A 14,583-nucleotide genomic window follows, 5' to 3' on the forward strand; every position below is an offset into this window, starting at 1 on the left:
TGACGAGGAGGGAGTTGATGGTGTGGTTTGCAGGCGCTTGGATACAACAGGACAACGGGATTTAGGTGTCCCTGGACTGCTTATGGTCTTAGCCAAAGTTTCTGAACTTGACAGTAACTTTTTATGAACGCGCTGCAGGTGCCGTATAAGGGAGGATGTTCCTAGGTGGTTAACGTCCCTACCCCTACTTATTTCACCTTTACATATGGTACATATGGCAAGACAGTTGTTGTCCGGATTTGGATAGAAATATTGCCAGACCAAAGAGGTGGAATGTTTGGTCTTCTGCCCAGGCATGACCGTGAGGGGCTTTTTCATCCCACGGATAACAATTGTCTCCCCCGGAGCCTGATTTAAACAAACCACATCACCATCAGAATCCTCCTGGCCAACTTCCTCCTCAGCGCCAGCTACACCAGTATCCTCATCCTGTTGTACTTCAACAGTGACATCTTCAATTTGCATATCAGCAAGTGGACTGTGGGTGCTCCTTTCAGCACTTGCAGGGGGCGTGCAAATGGTGGAAAGAGCCACCTCTTCCCGTCCAGTGCTGGGAAGGTCAGGCATCGCAACCGCCACTACACTTGGACTCTCCTTGGGGATTTGTGATATCTTCTTAGAACGCACAGTTCTTTGCTGTGCTTTTGCCAGCTTAACTCATTTGATTTTTTTAGCGGGAGGAGGGCTTCCATCGTCATGTGAAGCTGAACCACTAGTCATGAACATACTAGTCATACTAGTATGACACACACTAGTCATAGGGAAAGACCTTAGCCGTTCCTTGCCACTCCGTGTCATAAATGGCATATTGGCAAGTTTACGTTTCTCTTCAGATGATTTAAATGTTTTTTTTAAGGTCATTTTCCTGAACTTTGTCATTTGGGATTGTATGTGGCCTCTACTATGACATTGGGCATCGGCCTTGGCAGACGACGTTGATGGCATGTTATTGTCTATGTCATGACTAGTGGCAGCAGCTTCAGCACTAGGAGGAAGTGGTTCTTAATCTTTCTCTATTTTATTTTTATCGGAGAAAGTATGGTCCTCCATTTATATTAGGGGTGTGCACCGGCCACTTTTCGTGTTTTGTGTTTTGGTTTTGGATCTGGATCTTTCTTTGTGTCTTGGATCTGGATTGGTTTTTCCAAAACCACCCTTCCGTGTTTTGGGTTCTGGGTTTTGTGTTTTGGATCTGTATTTTTTTGAAAAAAAAGCATAAAAACAGCTAAAATCACAGAATTTGTGGGCTTTTCTGCTCCTATGCTATTATTAACCTCAATAACCTTAATTTCCATTCATTTCCAGTCTATTCTGAACACCTCACACCTCACAATAGTGTTTTTATGTCCAAAAGGTTGCACCGAGGTAGCTGGATGACTATGCTAAGAGATACGAGTGGGCGGCACAAACACGTGGTCCATCTAGGAGTGGAACTGCAGTGGCAGACAGGATGGCAGTTTGAAAAACTAGGCCCCAAACTATACATAATGCAAAGAAAAAAAAGAGGTGCAAGATGGAATTGTCCTTGGGCCCTCCCACCCACCCTTATGTTGTATAAACAGGACATGCACACTTTAACAAACCAAACATTTCAGCGCCACGGTCTGCCACACGACTGTGGCTGAAATGATTGGTTCGTTTGGGCCCCCACAAAACAAGCTGGCAATTAATCGGTCCCTGCACAAACTGGCTCTATGGAGGCAAGATGTCGTCCTCATCCTCCTCATCCACCGATTCCTCACCCTCTTCAGTGTTGTGTACATCCTCATCCTCACAGAGTATTAACTCGTCCTCGCTGGAATCCACAACCACAGGTCCCTCTGTACGTTCTGGAGGCTGGTCTCCCTGGAAGAGTTGATAATTCATTTTATGAACATCATCTTCTCCACATTTTGTGGAAACAACCTCCTACGCCTTTCGCTGACAAGGTTCCCGGCTGCACTAAACACTTTTTGGAGTACACACTGGAGGTGGGGCAACTCAGGTAAAATAGAGCCAGTTTGTACAGGGACCTCCAAATTGCTTCTGTTTCCTGCCAGTACAGGTACGGACTGTCTGACATGCCTACTTGGATGCTGTCACCGATGTAATCCTTTAACAGACAGACGCACGCTTGTCGCTGCTGCTTTGAGGATGCAAGTGCGGATACAGCCCACACAATTCACAAAGGCAGAAAAAAAAAGAAGAATATTTTTATTGTTTGTGTAGCACACTTTGAGGGTTACACCACCCTTTAACAGACAGACGCACGCTTGTCGCTGCTGCTTTGAGGATGCAAGTGCGGCTACAGCCCACACAATTCACAAAGACAGAAAAAAGAAGAATATTTTTATTGTTTGTGTAGCACACTTTGCGGGTGTCACCACCCTTTAACAGACAGACGCACGCTTGTCGCTGCTGCTTTGAGGATGAAAGTGCGGCTACAGCCCACACAATTCACAAAGGCAGAAAAAAGAAGAATATATTTATTGTTTGTGTAGCACACTTTGAGGGTGTCACCACCCTTTAACAGACAGACGCACGCTTGTCGCTGCTGCTTTGAGGATGCAAGTGCGGCTACAGCCCACACAATTCACAAAGACAGAAAAAAAAAGAACAATATTTTTATTGTTTGTGTAGCACACTTTGAGGGTGTCACCACCCTTTAACAGACAGATGCACGCTTGTCGCTGCTGCTTTGAGGATGCAAGTGCGGCTACAGCCCACACAATTCACAAAGACAGAAAAAAAAAGAACAATATTTTTATTGTTTGTGTAGCACACTTTGAGGGTGTCACCACCCTTTAACAGACAGACGCACGCTTGTCGCTGCTGCTTTAAGGATGCAGGTGCGGCTACAGCCCACACATTTCACAAAGACAGAAAAAAAAAGAACAATATTTTTATTGTTTGTGTAGCACACTTTGAGGGTGTCACCACCCTTTAACAGACAGACGCACGCTTGTCGCTGCTGCTTTAAGGATGCAGGTGCGGCTACAGCCCACACATTTCACAAAGACAGAAAAAAAAAGAACAATATTTTTATTGTTTGTGTAGCACACTTTGAGGGTGTCACCACCCTTTAACAGACAGACGCACGCTTGTCACTGCTGCTTTAAGGATGCAGGTGCGGCTACAGCCCACACATTTCACAAAGACAGAAAAAAACAAACAATATTTTTATTGTTTGTGTAGCACACTTTGAGGATGTCACCACCCTTTAACAGACAGACGCACGCTTGTCGCTGCTGCTTTAAGGATGCAGGTGCGGCTACAGCCCACACATTTCACAAAGACAGAAAAAAAAGAATATTTTTATTGTTTGTGGAGCGCACTTTGAGGGTTACACCACCCTTTAACAGACAGGCGCACGCTTGTCGCTGCTGCTTTGAGGATGCAAGTGCGGCTACAGCCCACACAATTCACAAAGACAGAAAAAAGTAGAAGAATATTTTTATTGTTTGTGGAGCACACTTTGAGAGTTACACCATCCTTTAACAGACAGACGCACGCTTGTCGCTGCTGCTTTGAGGATGCAGGTGGAATCTAGACCGGATTTGGAACCGGGGACACACTACCTCCATCAATTGTCTAAATCCCACTGCACTAATGGTGGATACCGGACGCACGTCTAACACCAACATAGCAGTCAAGGCCTCAGTTATACGTTTTGCTTCAGGATGACTGCTGTCGTACTTCATCCTCATCACTAGGGACTGTTGGAGGGTCAATTGTTTAGTAAAAGTAGTGATGTTCCTACTTCCTCTCTGGGATGATGAACAACTCCCAGCAGCAGCAACAGCACTAGGAGGAAGTGGTTCTTGATCTTTCCCTATTTTATTTTTATCGGAGAAAGTTTGGTCCTCCATTTATGTTATATTGATATATACGTGCGGCTAAAGCGCACACAAACACAGAAAATATTTTTTTATTTTTGCTGGAGAGTAGTGCACTTTGTGGGTTACACCACCCTTTAAGAAATGAGCCAGCCGGCTCTTTACTTATGGGACACAGGCGCACGCTTGGCGCTGCTCCTTTGTTGATGCACGTGCAGCCACAGCGTACACAATTCACAAACACAGAAAATAATTTTTTTTTGGTTTGGACTGGAGTGTACTTTGGGGGTTACAGCACCCTTTAACGGTCAAGCCAGCCGGCCCTTTACTTATGACACAGGCGCACGCTTGGCACTACTTTGTTGATGCACGTGCGGCTACTGCGCACACAATTCACAAACACAGAAAATATTTTTTTTTTTGGTTTGGACTGGAGTGTACTTTGGGGGTTACAGCACCCTTTAACGGTCAAGCCAGCAGGCCCTTTACTTATGACACAGGCGCACGCTTGACACTACTTTGTTGATGCACGTGCGGCTACTGCGCACACAATTCACAAACACAGAAAATAATTTTTTTTTTGGTTTGGACTGGAGTGTACTTTGGGGGTTACAGCACCCTTTAACGGTCAAGCCAGCCAGCCCTTTACTTATGACACAGGTGCACGCTTGGCACTACTTTGTTGATGCACGTGCGGCTACTGCGCACACAATTCACAAACACAGAAAATTATTTTTTTTTGGTTTGGACTGGAGTGTACTTTGGGGGTTACAGCACCCTTTAACGGTCAAGCCAGCCAGCCCTTTACTTATGACACAGGCGCACGCTTGGCACTACTTTGTTGATGCACGTGCGGCTACTGCGCACACAATTCACAAACACACAAAAAATACTATTTTTTTAGCACTTGGGGGGAGCACCCCTGATGGACAGAGCACCCCCTGGACAACACTACAGCACCCCTTTAGGACTGGGACACTGCACAGGACTTTGGAGTGGACACAGCCCCTATGGAGAACTGACTGCACAACACAGTCCAGCCAGCCCGTATGGACTTTGAAGTAGTGGACACAGCCCCTATTAACAACAGCAGCACAGCACAACACAGCCAGCCCCTATGGACTTTGAAGTAGTGGACAACAGCAGCACAGCACAGCACAACACTACTCTGCACTACACTACACTACACTACACAGCCCAGCCAGCCCTAACTCCCACCCTCCCTCTTCACTGTCCACAGCCGAGTGAGAAAATGGCGCCGACGCGGGTACCTTATATAGGTTCCAAAACCCGCGAGACTCGGAAGGCGGGATGATGACGTTTTGCCTCGATTTCAGATCCGAGTCAGGCGGGAAAAGTCGAGCCTGACTCGGATCTGCCTCGGATCGGGGGGGCTCGGGGGGGTTCGGATTTCAGAAATCCGAACCCGCTCACCCCTAGTTTTCATCACAAGTTTTTACCAACAATACAGAAGTTTCCTCCCGGAACCTTTACACCATACAGTGCTAGACGCCGGACGCAAGTGAGACGCTCCGACCCAGGTAGCGCAGCATACATTTTCACTAAATATAGTTATTTAGTTGCATAGTAGCTACAAAGCCGCCCACAGTGTACCAGAAATGCTAGGCTGTGACTTTTGCTACAATGGAATTTGTACAGTAGGCCTTATGTTCAATGTTGCAAATCCAGTATAATAGAACCTGGCAGGAGGAATAGCTGGGGCTACTCATACGGGACCCCTTTTTACAAAGATCTACGATTTTGGCCCGTATTCAATTGGAACTGAAAAGCCAAGATCCGTAAAAAAGTATCGCCGATTGTGACTTTTCGCCTGTCGGAAACTTATCTCCATATTCAATTCCATCCGCTTTTTGCGTACGCGGAAAGTCAATGCCATGTAATAGGCGAAAAAGATTTGCTTCTGAATAGCAGGAGAAAAGTGAAACATTTTTATTTTGGGGTGCAAAGGTGGGGAAACCACTCAGAACCCTAAGGACAGCCTCCCAAAGAGCAACTGCGTCAAAATATTCCAAGGAAAAACTTAAGAACACCCCAAATAAGTACTTTGAATTTGGGGACAAAATAGCACAAAGTGGGAGGACAAGTTTGCAAACTAGTGAAATAAGGTTCTGGGGTTGCACTAAGAAGGGGTGAAGTGTTTTGGGACTGCAGGTGCTTTTATGAGGGAGGAATTTCACTTTTATTAAAACTGCACTTTAGAGAAATTAAAAGATGTTTCCATCCATTTTCAGGTACCCCAAATGTGCCAGGACTCCTTATTTTCTCCAAAAAATACTGCTTTATGCCATTAAAGTACCCCAACCAGTTTTATTAGGACTAATCGGGCACTACTACATTGATCCCCAATGTTTCTGCATCTTTTTTGGGGGTTCAGGCTGATTTCCCCGATTCTGATACCACTTTCCGCCTGTTCCGACTTCGCGTCTCTTGGAATTGAATAGAGCGAATAGCGGGTACGCGCATGATAAGTTTTCGCGGCTAAAATACGCGATGTAAGCGAAAAGTCTGGCATGCAAAACTTTATTGAGGGTGAGAATCTAATTGAATACCGTCCTTAGTTGCACACAGATGTGCAAGTACCGCAAGTCCCAGCAGGGTCAGTCTATGCTAGCAGTGCAGTTTTGTGAATAAGGCTCAACTTTTGAAAAAAAGGACTTTTGCTGCGTTTAAGTCGCGAGGACCCTCGCGCATCAAGTGGGGCTAGATCAGTGTTTCCCAACCTCTGTCCTCAAGGCACACTAACAGTCCAGGTTTTAGTGATATCCATGCTTGAGCACAGATGGTCAAATCAAAATAACTGCAGTACTAATTAAGACACTTGTGCTCAAGTATGGCTATCCTTAAAACCTGGACTGTTGGTGTGCCTTGAGGACCGTGGTTGGGAACCCCTGGGCTAGATCAAAGATAGATGAGGACTCTTCTGTGCATGCTTGTTCATAATCTACTGTATATGTGATTTCATTAATGTTACCTGAGAATTATGTCTTTGTTTTGGACAAATTTATGCTTGGAGACCGTGGGCCTGATTCAGAGCCGCTCGTAAGCGGCCGCTCGTTTGCTCCGAGCGATGTTCGCACATCTGCGCATGCGTATGGGTCATAATGCGCATGCGCCAACCAGTCAGTGCGGTCGGAAATCGTGTGTTCGCAAAATAGTGAGTGCCTGCTAATTTGAGTGACAGGATGAGGCGTTTGTGGGTGGTAACAGGGGAAGGTGCTTGAAAACGGGGAGTGGAGATCCGAACGCAGGCTTGCCAAACGGTCATATCGGGCGTTTTAAGGGTGTGCATAATTAACAAAGCAGCGTCATCGGCCACGTCACTTGGTTGTCTCTTAGCCTGAACTGTTTGCATGATTGCGGTAGGAAAATCCAACCACAAGCACTGCGAGCAGTTCAGACGCCTTTCGATGTACTTGATTAATCTAATAAATAGCGGAGATGACGTATGATGCGAACGGCCAGGGGGCGTCTTTACAAAATAGCGAGCGCATGTTTCGTTCGCTCGCTCAGACATAGAGGCCTCAACAGACCGCAAAGAGCGAGCGCTCAATTTAAATAGCCGGCCCCTTTTTCTGAACGAGCGAGCGCAAATAACGTCCGGCTCTGTATCAGGCCCCGTGTACGTAGGTTCCCTTCAATATAATGAAATCTCTTGTGCCATTCTTTTATCCTGTGTAGATCTGACTTTGTACAGTAAATAATGTACAGTGTATGTTAGAGAAGAGCAAGTATCGTGCAGAAAGCATTAATAATAAGAAATGCTGTCAAACGGACAACGGAACTGAGCAATTTATTGGTCCAAGTACTATATTTTTAAAACATTTTAGAAATATGTCTTGTGGTCATTTTGGAATGAGATACTGTTTATAACGGGCACAATTTATAACAAAATACAGTGATAGAAATATCTTTGTCCCCCTGAAAAGCAAGTCATGAGGTAACATTGCGTGGACCCACACTGGTCTTCAAACATTCTGTTTTTTTTTAAATTTATACATCATAAACAAATAACAAAGTAGTTTACACTAGAAATACAAACCAATAATGCACGTTTGCTCCACAATTGAACAGCTGCACTAACAAGCAGATAATATACAGTATCGTAAGAGAGTTGTACAAAGAGAGCAATTAACGATGATAAAAATATATTTTACAAAAATACTGAACAAATACGTGATGCAGTGCAATGCGTATTTACCACAAGACCAAAATACTGTAAAAGCCTAACTTTTATCCCTTGTCACAGGTATGTACAAATATATATCAATACATTTACTCATATTGCAAGCAAATACATATTGAACATTTGGGAAATTTGGGAAGTCATGTGCAAGCTCCTATATAGTCGGGGGAAGGGGCATGGGATCCCAGGGTCCTTTCCTGGCAGGCACGGGAAAACCATGCAACCTCCTGGCAGGGTTCTGGTCGGAATTGAGCTGATGACCCAATGCTGTGAGGTAGCAATGCTGACCACTATGTCACCATGCTAGACTCTACCACCATCCCCTTCCTAAGTGATGAAACTTTCCACCCAGATAAACCATGTTGTGACACAGAGTGTAATTTTTTTTTAAAAATATGAATGCAGGGAAATACTGACTGCTTTTGCACAGAACCCAAAAATACTGGGCGGGTTTATTTTTGTAAGGTGATTAAGAATTGAGCTACAGTAGGGCACGCCTCCTCCCAACTTAAAATTAACTGAAACATCTGAGGAGAACTTGCATTCTAAAACTAAAATGGTTCCCTGAGATTTCCTTACTATCGAATGCAATAGCGATTACGCATGCAGTTCAACTTTGATAGTAGGTCGCAATGACACCGATGCACAACATAAGGGCGCCCACTTTACCTTATACACATCCGTAATGTTTAGCAGGACTGCAAAACCATCGGTACCATCGAGTACCATCGCAGCCTCACGCACACTTGCATAAGTCCTGACCTTACTTTACAAATTGCTAACTTCCACGCACACTATCAGGCCTCAGGCTGCGTAAGGCATCGCAGTGGATAATGTATGCATGCCCCTTAAATGGCGTTCAAATGCACTGGCACGCTTACGTTTCTCCGACCCTTCCCCACATTACCACCCACAAACAACACTTCCTGTCAATCACTCTGCGATGGGTCTGTGTAGTCACCGCGATTGCAATCCCGATCGCATTGGCTGGTTCGCACACGCGCAGTGCGATGCATGCGCAGTACGAAACAACAGCTCGAGTGCGTCCGTCTTAGCAACTGCGTGCTTTGCTGAATCAGGCCCTTTGTTCTTTGCTCCAAATAAGGCATATTCTAGATCAGGCCGGGCCAAGCCTTTTTTTTTTTATTTTGAAATAAACACGCGGCTCTATAGTGTTTTATAAGTATATTTCAGTGCATTCTGTGTATCAATCAGCAAGTATCTATGTAATACACTGTACAGCACCGTTTCTGGTTTTCATTTGCCAGATTTGTTCCTATATCCAGGAGACTACCTGTTTTTTTAACGGCAGCTTTTGAGTGTAGCTACAATTTAAGATTAATATTCTGAGAAGTGTCTGTTATATATGTATTTGCATTTCATTTGTCTGAATTCTAATTTTCCCTCTGAGGTGCCCCTTTCTCACTTCGCCTACATAAACCCCCTTTTTTTCCCCTTTAATGACTGTAAAACAGTCTGGACCAGAGAAGGAAATAGTTTGAATGTACAGAATGTATATTCAAAAAGAAAAACCTCGCATGCATTTAAATCACTTTTATACATCAGTGCATTAAAACACATCGTGAAAGGCTCTTTGTAAAGTGCCATATTGTGGGATAATCGTATAGTCGTGGGAATACAGCCTATTAATTCACCAGGCATCTGCCACATGCTGTCCAGTACCCTGACATCAATGTTTATATACCCATTGTGCTTGTGGAATATACATTCGCTATTAGGTTTTAAATAAACTTTAAAATTTGATTCCCAGTGTATTCTGCAAATGTAAGTATGCAATCATTTTAATGGAGCTAATAAGAGAGAATGCCTATGAGAGGGAATTTCTCTGTAAGAAACTATTTACAGGATCATGGTTTTAGTCTCAATTGTAGGAGTTGAGATGCAAAAATACTGTAGTCAGAACCTTCTTGTTGTCAGTAGGATCTGTCCATGGTCCTGAAATCAGGATGTGAGCTCTGCCTTTGGGCAAAAGTGATTGCATTTGGTTCTTTCTTCTATCATCATAACCGGGGAGAGACATCAGTTACTCATTATGTTTTAGTTTTAGTGTAGGATATAGTTATTAAAACAATTTAAAAAATAAAAAAAATAGATACATTTTTAGGAGGTATTTTTGCTTTCTTGTGTTGGCTTTTGGTTGTTCAAAATCTCCACCCACCATGTGGAGTCCCGGATAGTTTTCACGCTGTCCAGTTGACATTTCTCTGTATGCAATGCCTGTCTTACAGCCAACAAGGCTTGGTTTGTGCTTGTTTCAGGTAATGGTAGATGTTAGATACACTGTACTAGCAGGTGTTCCCAGGCACCAACTGTACAGTAGGTATTGTACAGTACGTCTTAATGTAAAATATGACCTAATAGCAGTGATGTAACTAGGGTTGGCCGAGCAGGGCAGGTGCCCTGGGCGCCGGTACATAGGGGGCGCTAGCCTCGGGGCATGACTTGTTCGGCAGTAAGGTTGGATGGACAGCGCATCTGCTCTCCCTCCCACTCAAGATGGGACAGGACAAACAGTCAATCTGTGAGCAGCTGGTCGGTTAAGGGCAGTACATGAGGCAAATCCCCACCAGTGAACTGAGTAATTAATCTGATCATCCACATACTCAGCAGTCAGGTGGACCATGGCGCATCGCAGTTCACACAATAGCCATGCCCCTCCCTAATCCCTCCCTCAACCCCTCCATCCTGGACATAATAGGCTTCATTGCACAGGCTAGAGTGTATCAGCCTTATTGGGAAGGAGGGGACATTGCCTGACAAAGCAGATAGCAGCAGCCACCCAGCCCCAGCAGTGATCACCTACATGATCCACAGAGAGTTCTTGGGAGGTGGGTCCCAACAGAGAACATACTGTATCTCTGTTATTAAGCAGCTTTTTTTCTTTAGAAAGACAGTGATTGGGGACAATGATAGGGGTATATGGAGGAATGTGGGGAGGTTAGTGTGGTTTTTGTTGTGGGGAGGTCAGTGCGGTATTTGTTGTGGGATGTGGGGAGGCCATTGTGGGGTGTGGATTAAGAGATCTACAGTAAAAAGGTAGACAATGTCTAGATAGACACCAGATGTTAGACAGTCAATAGGTCAACAGGGATAAAAGGTAGAAAGGGACAAAAGGTCGATGCACTAACTGTCAGCATGTTAGAAGGTCGACAGGTGCAACTGGTCGACATGGTCAAAAGGTCGACACAAAATGGTTGACACAAACATAGTCGACACATGCTTTTTATTTTACTAACCCTAATTTTCACCCTAACCCTCCCCTTGATTCCTAACCCTAACCCTACCTCCTGGTGCCTAACACTAACCGTCACTTCAAGTGCCTAACCCTAACCCTCCGGTATATAAGTACCTAACCCTAACCCTCCGTTAAGTCCCTAACTCTAAACCTAATGCTAAAAAATAAACACACGTGTCGACCACTTTTTGTCAGCCTTTTGACCCTGTCAACCATTTGTGTCTGTTGACATTCTTACACATCAACCTTTAGTGTGTCGACCTTTAGTCCCTGTCGACCTGCTGACTGTCTAACATCTGGTGTCTATCTAGACATTGTCGACCTTTTTACTGTAGATCTATAGATCGGATCCCTTCATTGTGATATTTGTTGTGGGATGTGGGGAAGTTAAAGTTGTATATAGTGGTTTGAGTGGCTTGTGGAGGCCTGTTTGGTGGTCTGAGTGGCTTATGGAGGCCTGTTTGGTGGTCCGAGTGGCTTGTGGAGGCCTGTTTGGTAGTCCGAGTGGCTTGTGGAGGCCTGTTTGGTGGATTGAGTGGCTTGTGTAGGTCCATGAGGTGGTTCGAGTAGCATGTGGAGGCCCGTGGGGTGGTCTGACTGGTAATGGGAGTGTGTTTAGATTTCTTAGCAAGATATTAAAAACAAAAAAGATTGCAGAAATTGTACATATGTATAAGGTAAATAAATGATTAATTACAACATTAATTATGAGAATTGTAAAGAGCGGTTTTCTAGGGGCGACATTTATTTATTGGCCCAGGACGCCATCAACCCTAGTTACGCTTCTGCCTACTGGGTATTTTACATTGAAATATTAAAAATATATTAAAAGTACACATGATTATTAGTGGAGTAAGTGACCTAATGGGTTCTTTTAATTGAAATATGTTTAAAGAAAATCATCCGCAATTGTAGGCGTTAAACAAAACAACAACTTAGCAATCTTTATGCTTAACAATTGAACTCCCATTTTCAAGTCAATAGGGCAGCCCCCAGTGAGCAAATCCAGACTGTACTATAAGAATGTCTGTGGTAATGAGTTCTCCTTTTTCATTTTGTGTCAGTGTCACCATGTTAGCTAACACTTATTCAAATGCATTATTAAAATATATGCACATGCCTATGTTCTGCCATATGTGACATCCGCAGGTAGACACGTGTCATCAAAGGACATTTTCGCGCCAGACAAATAGGTGTCTGTCACAGTGATGTCATCCAGCTCGGTGCTAAAATGATCAGGGCTTCCCCCGTTAGACGACTCTTTGATCACACTGTAATTAAGAGCTACGCCGTAATTAGCGGGCTTCTCCTGTCGCTTCTTGGTGCACTTGCAGAGCTTCTTGAAAGCCGCTCTGAATTTCTGAGACATGAGATTGTAAATCACGGGGTTGATGGCGCTATTCAGGTAAATACAAATTCTGCAGAATAACACAAACCAATTCTCCAGGTAGGGGTTGGACAGGAAAGAATTCACCACAACCAAGGTCCTGTAGGGCATCCACAGAAACGCAAATAGTATGACGACAACGGCCAACATCTTCGTGACCTGCAGAGATAAGAGGAGGGAGGCACTGAGTAAACAATGATGTTAAAACACATAAAGGGGGAGATGCCTCAAGCCTTGGAGAGAGATAAAGTGTAGACGTTGCGCAAAGCGACCAATCCGCTTCTAAAGCTGGGTACACACCTGACAGATATATCTGCAGATGATGGTTGTTCATACACACTGAACAACCATCATCTTCCATCTGTCGGCGGGTCCCGCTGGCCGGGGGTCGTGCCGTGACCCCCTCCCCGCAGCTGCAAGTGTACGGGTGGTCAGCTGATCGCCTGTACACACAGCACGATGGACAGATATATCTGCCATCGGCTCTGCAGCACAGCCGACGTGACATGTCTGTGAACGACGTCGTTCACAGACATATCGCTGGTACACACTGGCCGACGGGCACCCGATATATTGGCCGATTAATTGATCGGCCAATATATCTGCCAGTGTGTACCCAGCTTAACTGTCATTTATCTGGCACAGTCTTTAAAAAGACAGTCGTTGATTTGTTGCTTGGGGCAACTGCTACATTTAATCTCTCTGCAAGACTCGGGATCTCTCCCCTGTGTCCCCATACATCTAGCCTCCTTGCACGTTAAACAGCCCTACTAATGACGTCATGCCGTGGCGCGATTTAGTATCACAGAGCGTCTTTCCATGCGACTTTTTCCCTTAAAATGTGTCTTATTCACAAAGCACTGTGAATAGGACGCACCAGCAGCTTATGCTGATTAAAATGATATGCGGCATGCCTATATTCTGTGTGCGGCTACGGTTATATCTGCGTGCGAAATGCTATGTTAAGGGAAAAAAACCCACAAAAAAATGCTCTGCGCTACCGTTACACCGTTCACGCATTATGTGTAACGTAACGAGGATAGATGTATGTCTATATCTATATACTGTATGTATAAAATGAAATGTCCATACTGACTGACTCATCAACACCCAGCCCAAACCCCTGCATCTAGAAACATGAAAATCAGGTGGTATATTCCTTCCATGACGTAGGTGCCCACTTAAAAGGGATTTTTCAAAATTCAGCTGCTAAGGGGGTGAAAAGGGTTAAAATGTTTCCTCCCCCTGCGCAATGTCCTGACTGACTGACTCATTGTGGCTGTAGCACAGTTCAATATTCAAACACCAACTGTCACCCCAAGTGCTGCCAAACATCACTGGCAGTTGGTGTGACTCCTCTATTTGTATAGTGAGGGAAAGGAATGTGTTACTACAGAGGTGAGAGAGGGAAATGTGTTACAACAGCAATTAGAGGGGAATGTGTTACTTTAGAGGCAAGGGAGGGGAATGTCACATACAAATGAACCTAAGCGCCATCCAATCAGAGACACAAAAATTCAAATATCGGTGCAGCAGCAAATATGGAGGTAATTGCCAACCTCGTTAAAGGAGATAAAGGAAAAAAGTTTACTGTGCTCCAATATTGTTGTAGGGACACAAGGAGAACACAAATCAAATGAGTATTCAAAATTGAATTATAAAAAACACAGTAGTAATGTAATTAAGTATAAATGAATAGATATAATAGTACACTTCCCTGGTTAATGAATTTACATAGGAATAACCATAGAAGGATAAAGAACAATTCTATAAAACATAAATTCACAGAAAGGGTACAACAAAAGGAGTTGATCAGGCTCCAATAATGTGTCCCCAATAGCAGCTGTGAAAAAACAATTCCAATTGAAACCAATGGATAAACTGGAGAGCCAGTATTATATAGGAGTAGAAACCAGGTTGT

General features: G+C 44.2%; 1 protein-coding gene across 1 annotated transcript in view; it reads right to left on the minus strand.

The window, feature by feature from the left end:
- Positions 1–12,275: 12,275 nt before the first annotated feature.
- Positions 12,276–14,583, minus strand: part of TRHR (thyrotropin releasing hormone receptor) — an 83,102-nt gene continuing 80,794 nt past the window's right edge. Inside the window, exon 3 of the mRNA XM_088450781.1 lies at positions 12,276–12,821. Coding sequence (XP_088306907.1) covers positions 12,396–12,821 — 426 coding nt within the window. The 3' untranslated portion in view covers positions 12,276–12,395. The remainder of the gene's footprint in view (positions 12,822–14,583) is intronic.

The sequence above is a fragment of the Taudactylus pleione genome, unplaced genomic scaffold (assembly GCF_031769625.1).
Source record: "Taudactylus pleione unplaced genomic scaffold, aTauple2 ptg000524l, whole genome shotgun sequence".
NCBI lineage: Eukaryota > Metazoa > Chordata > Amphibia > Anura > Myobatrachidae > Taudactylus > Taudactylus pleione.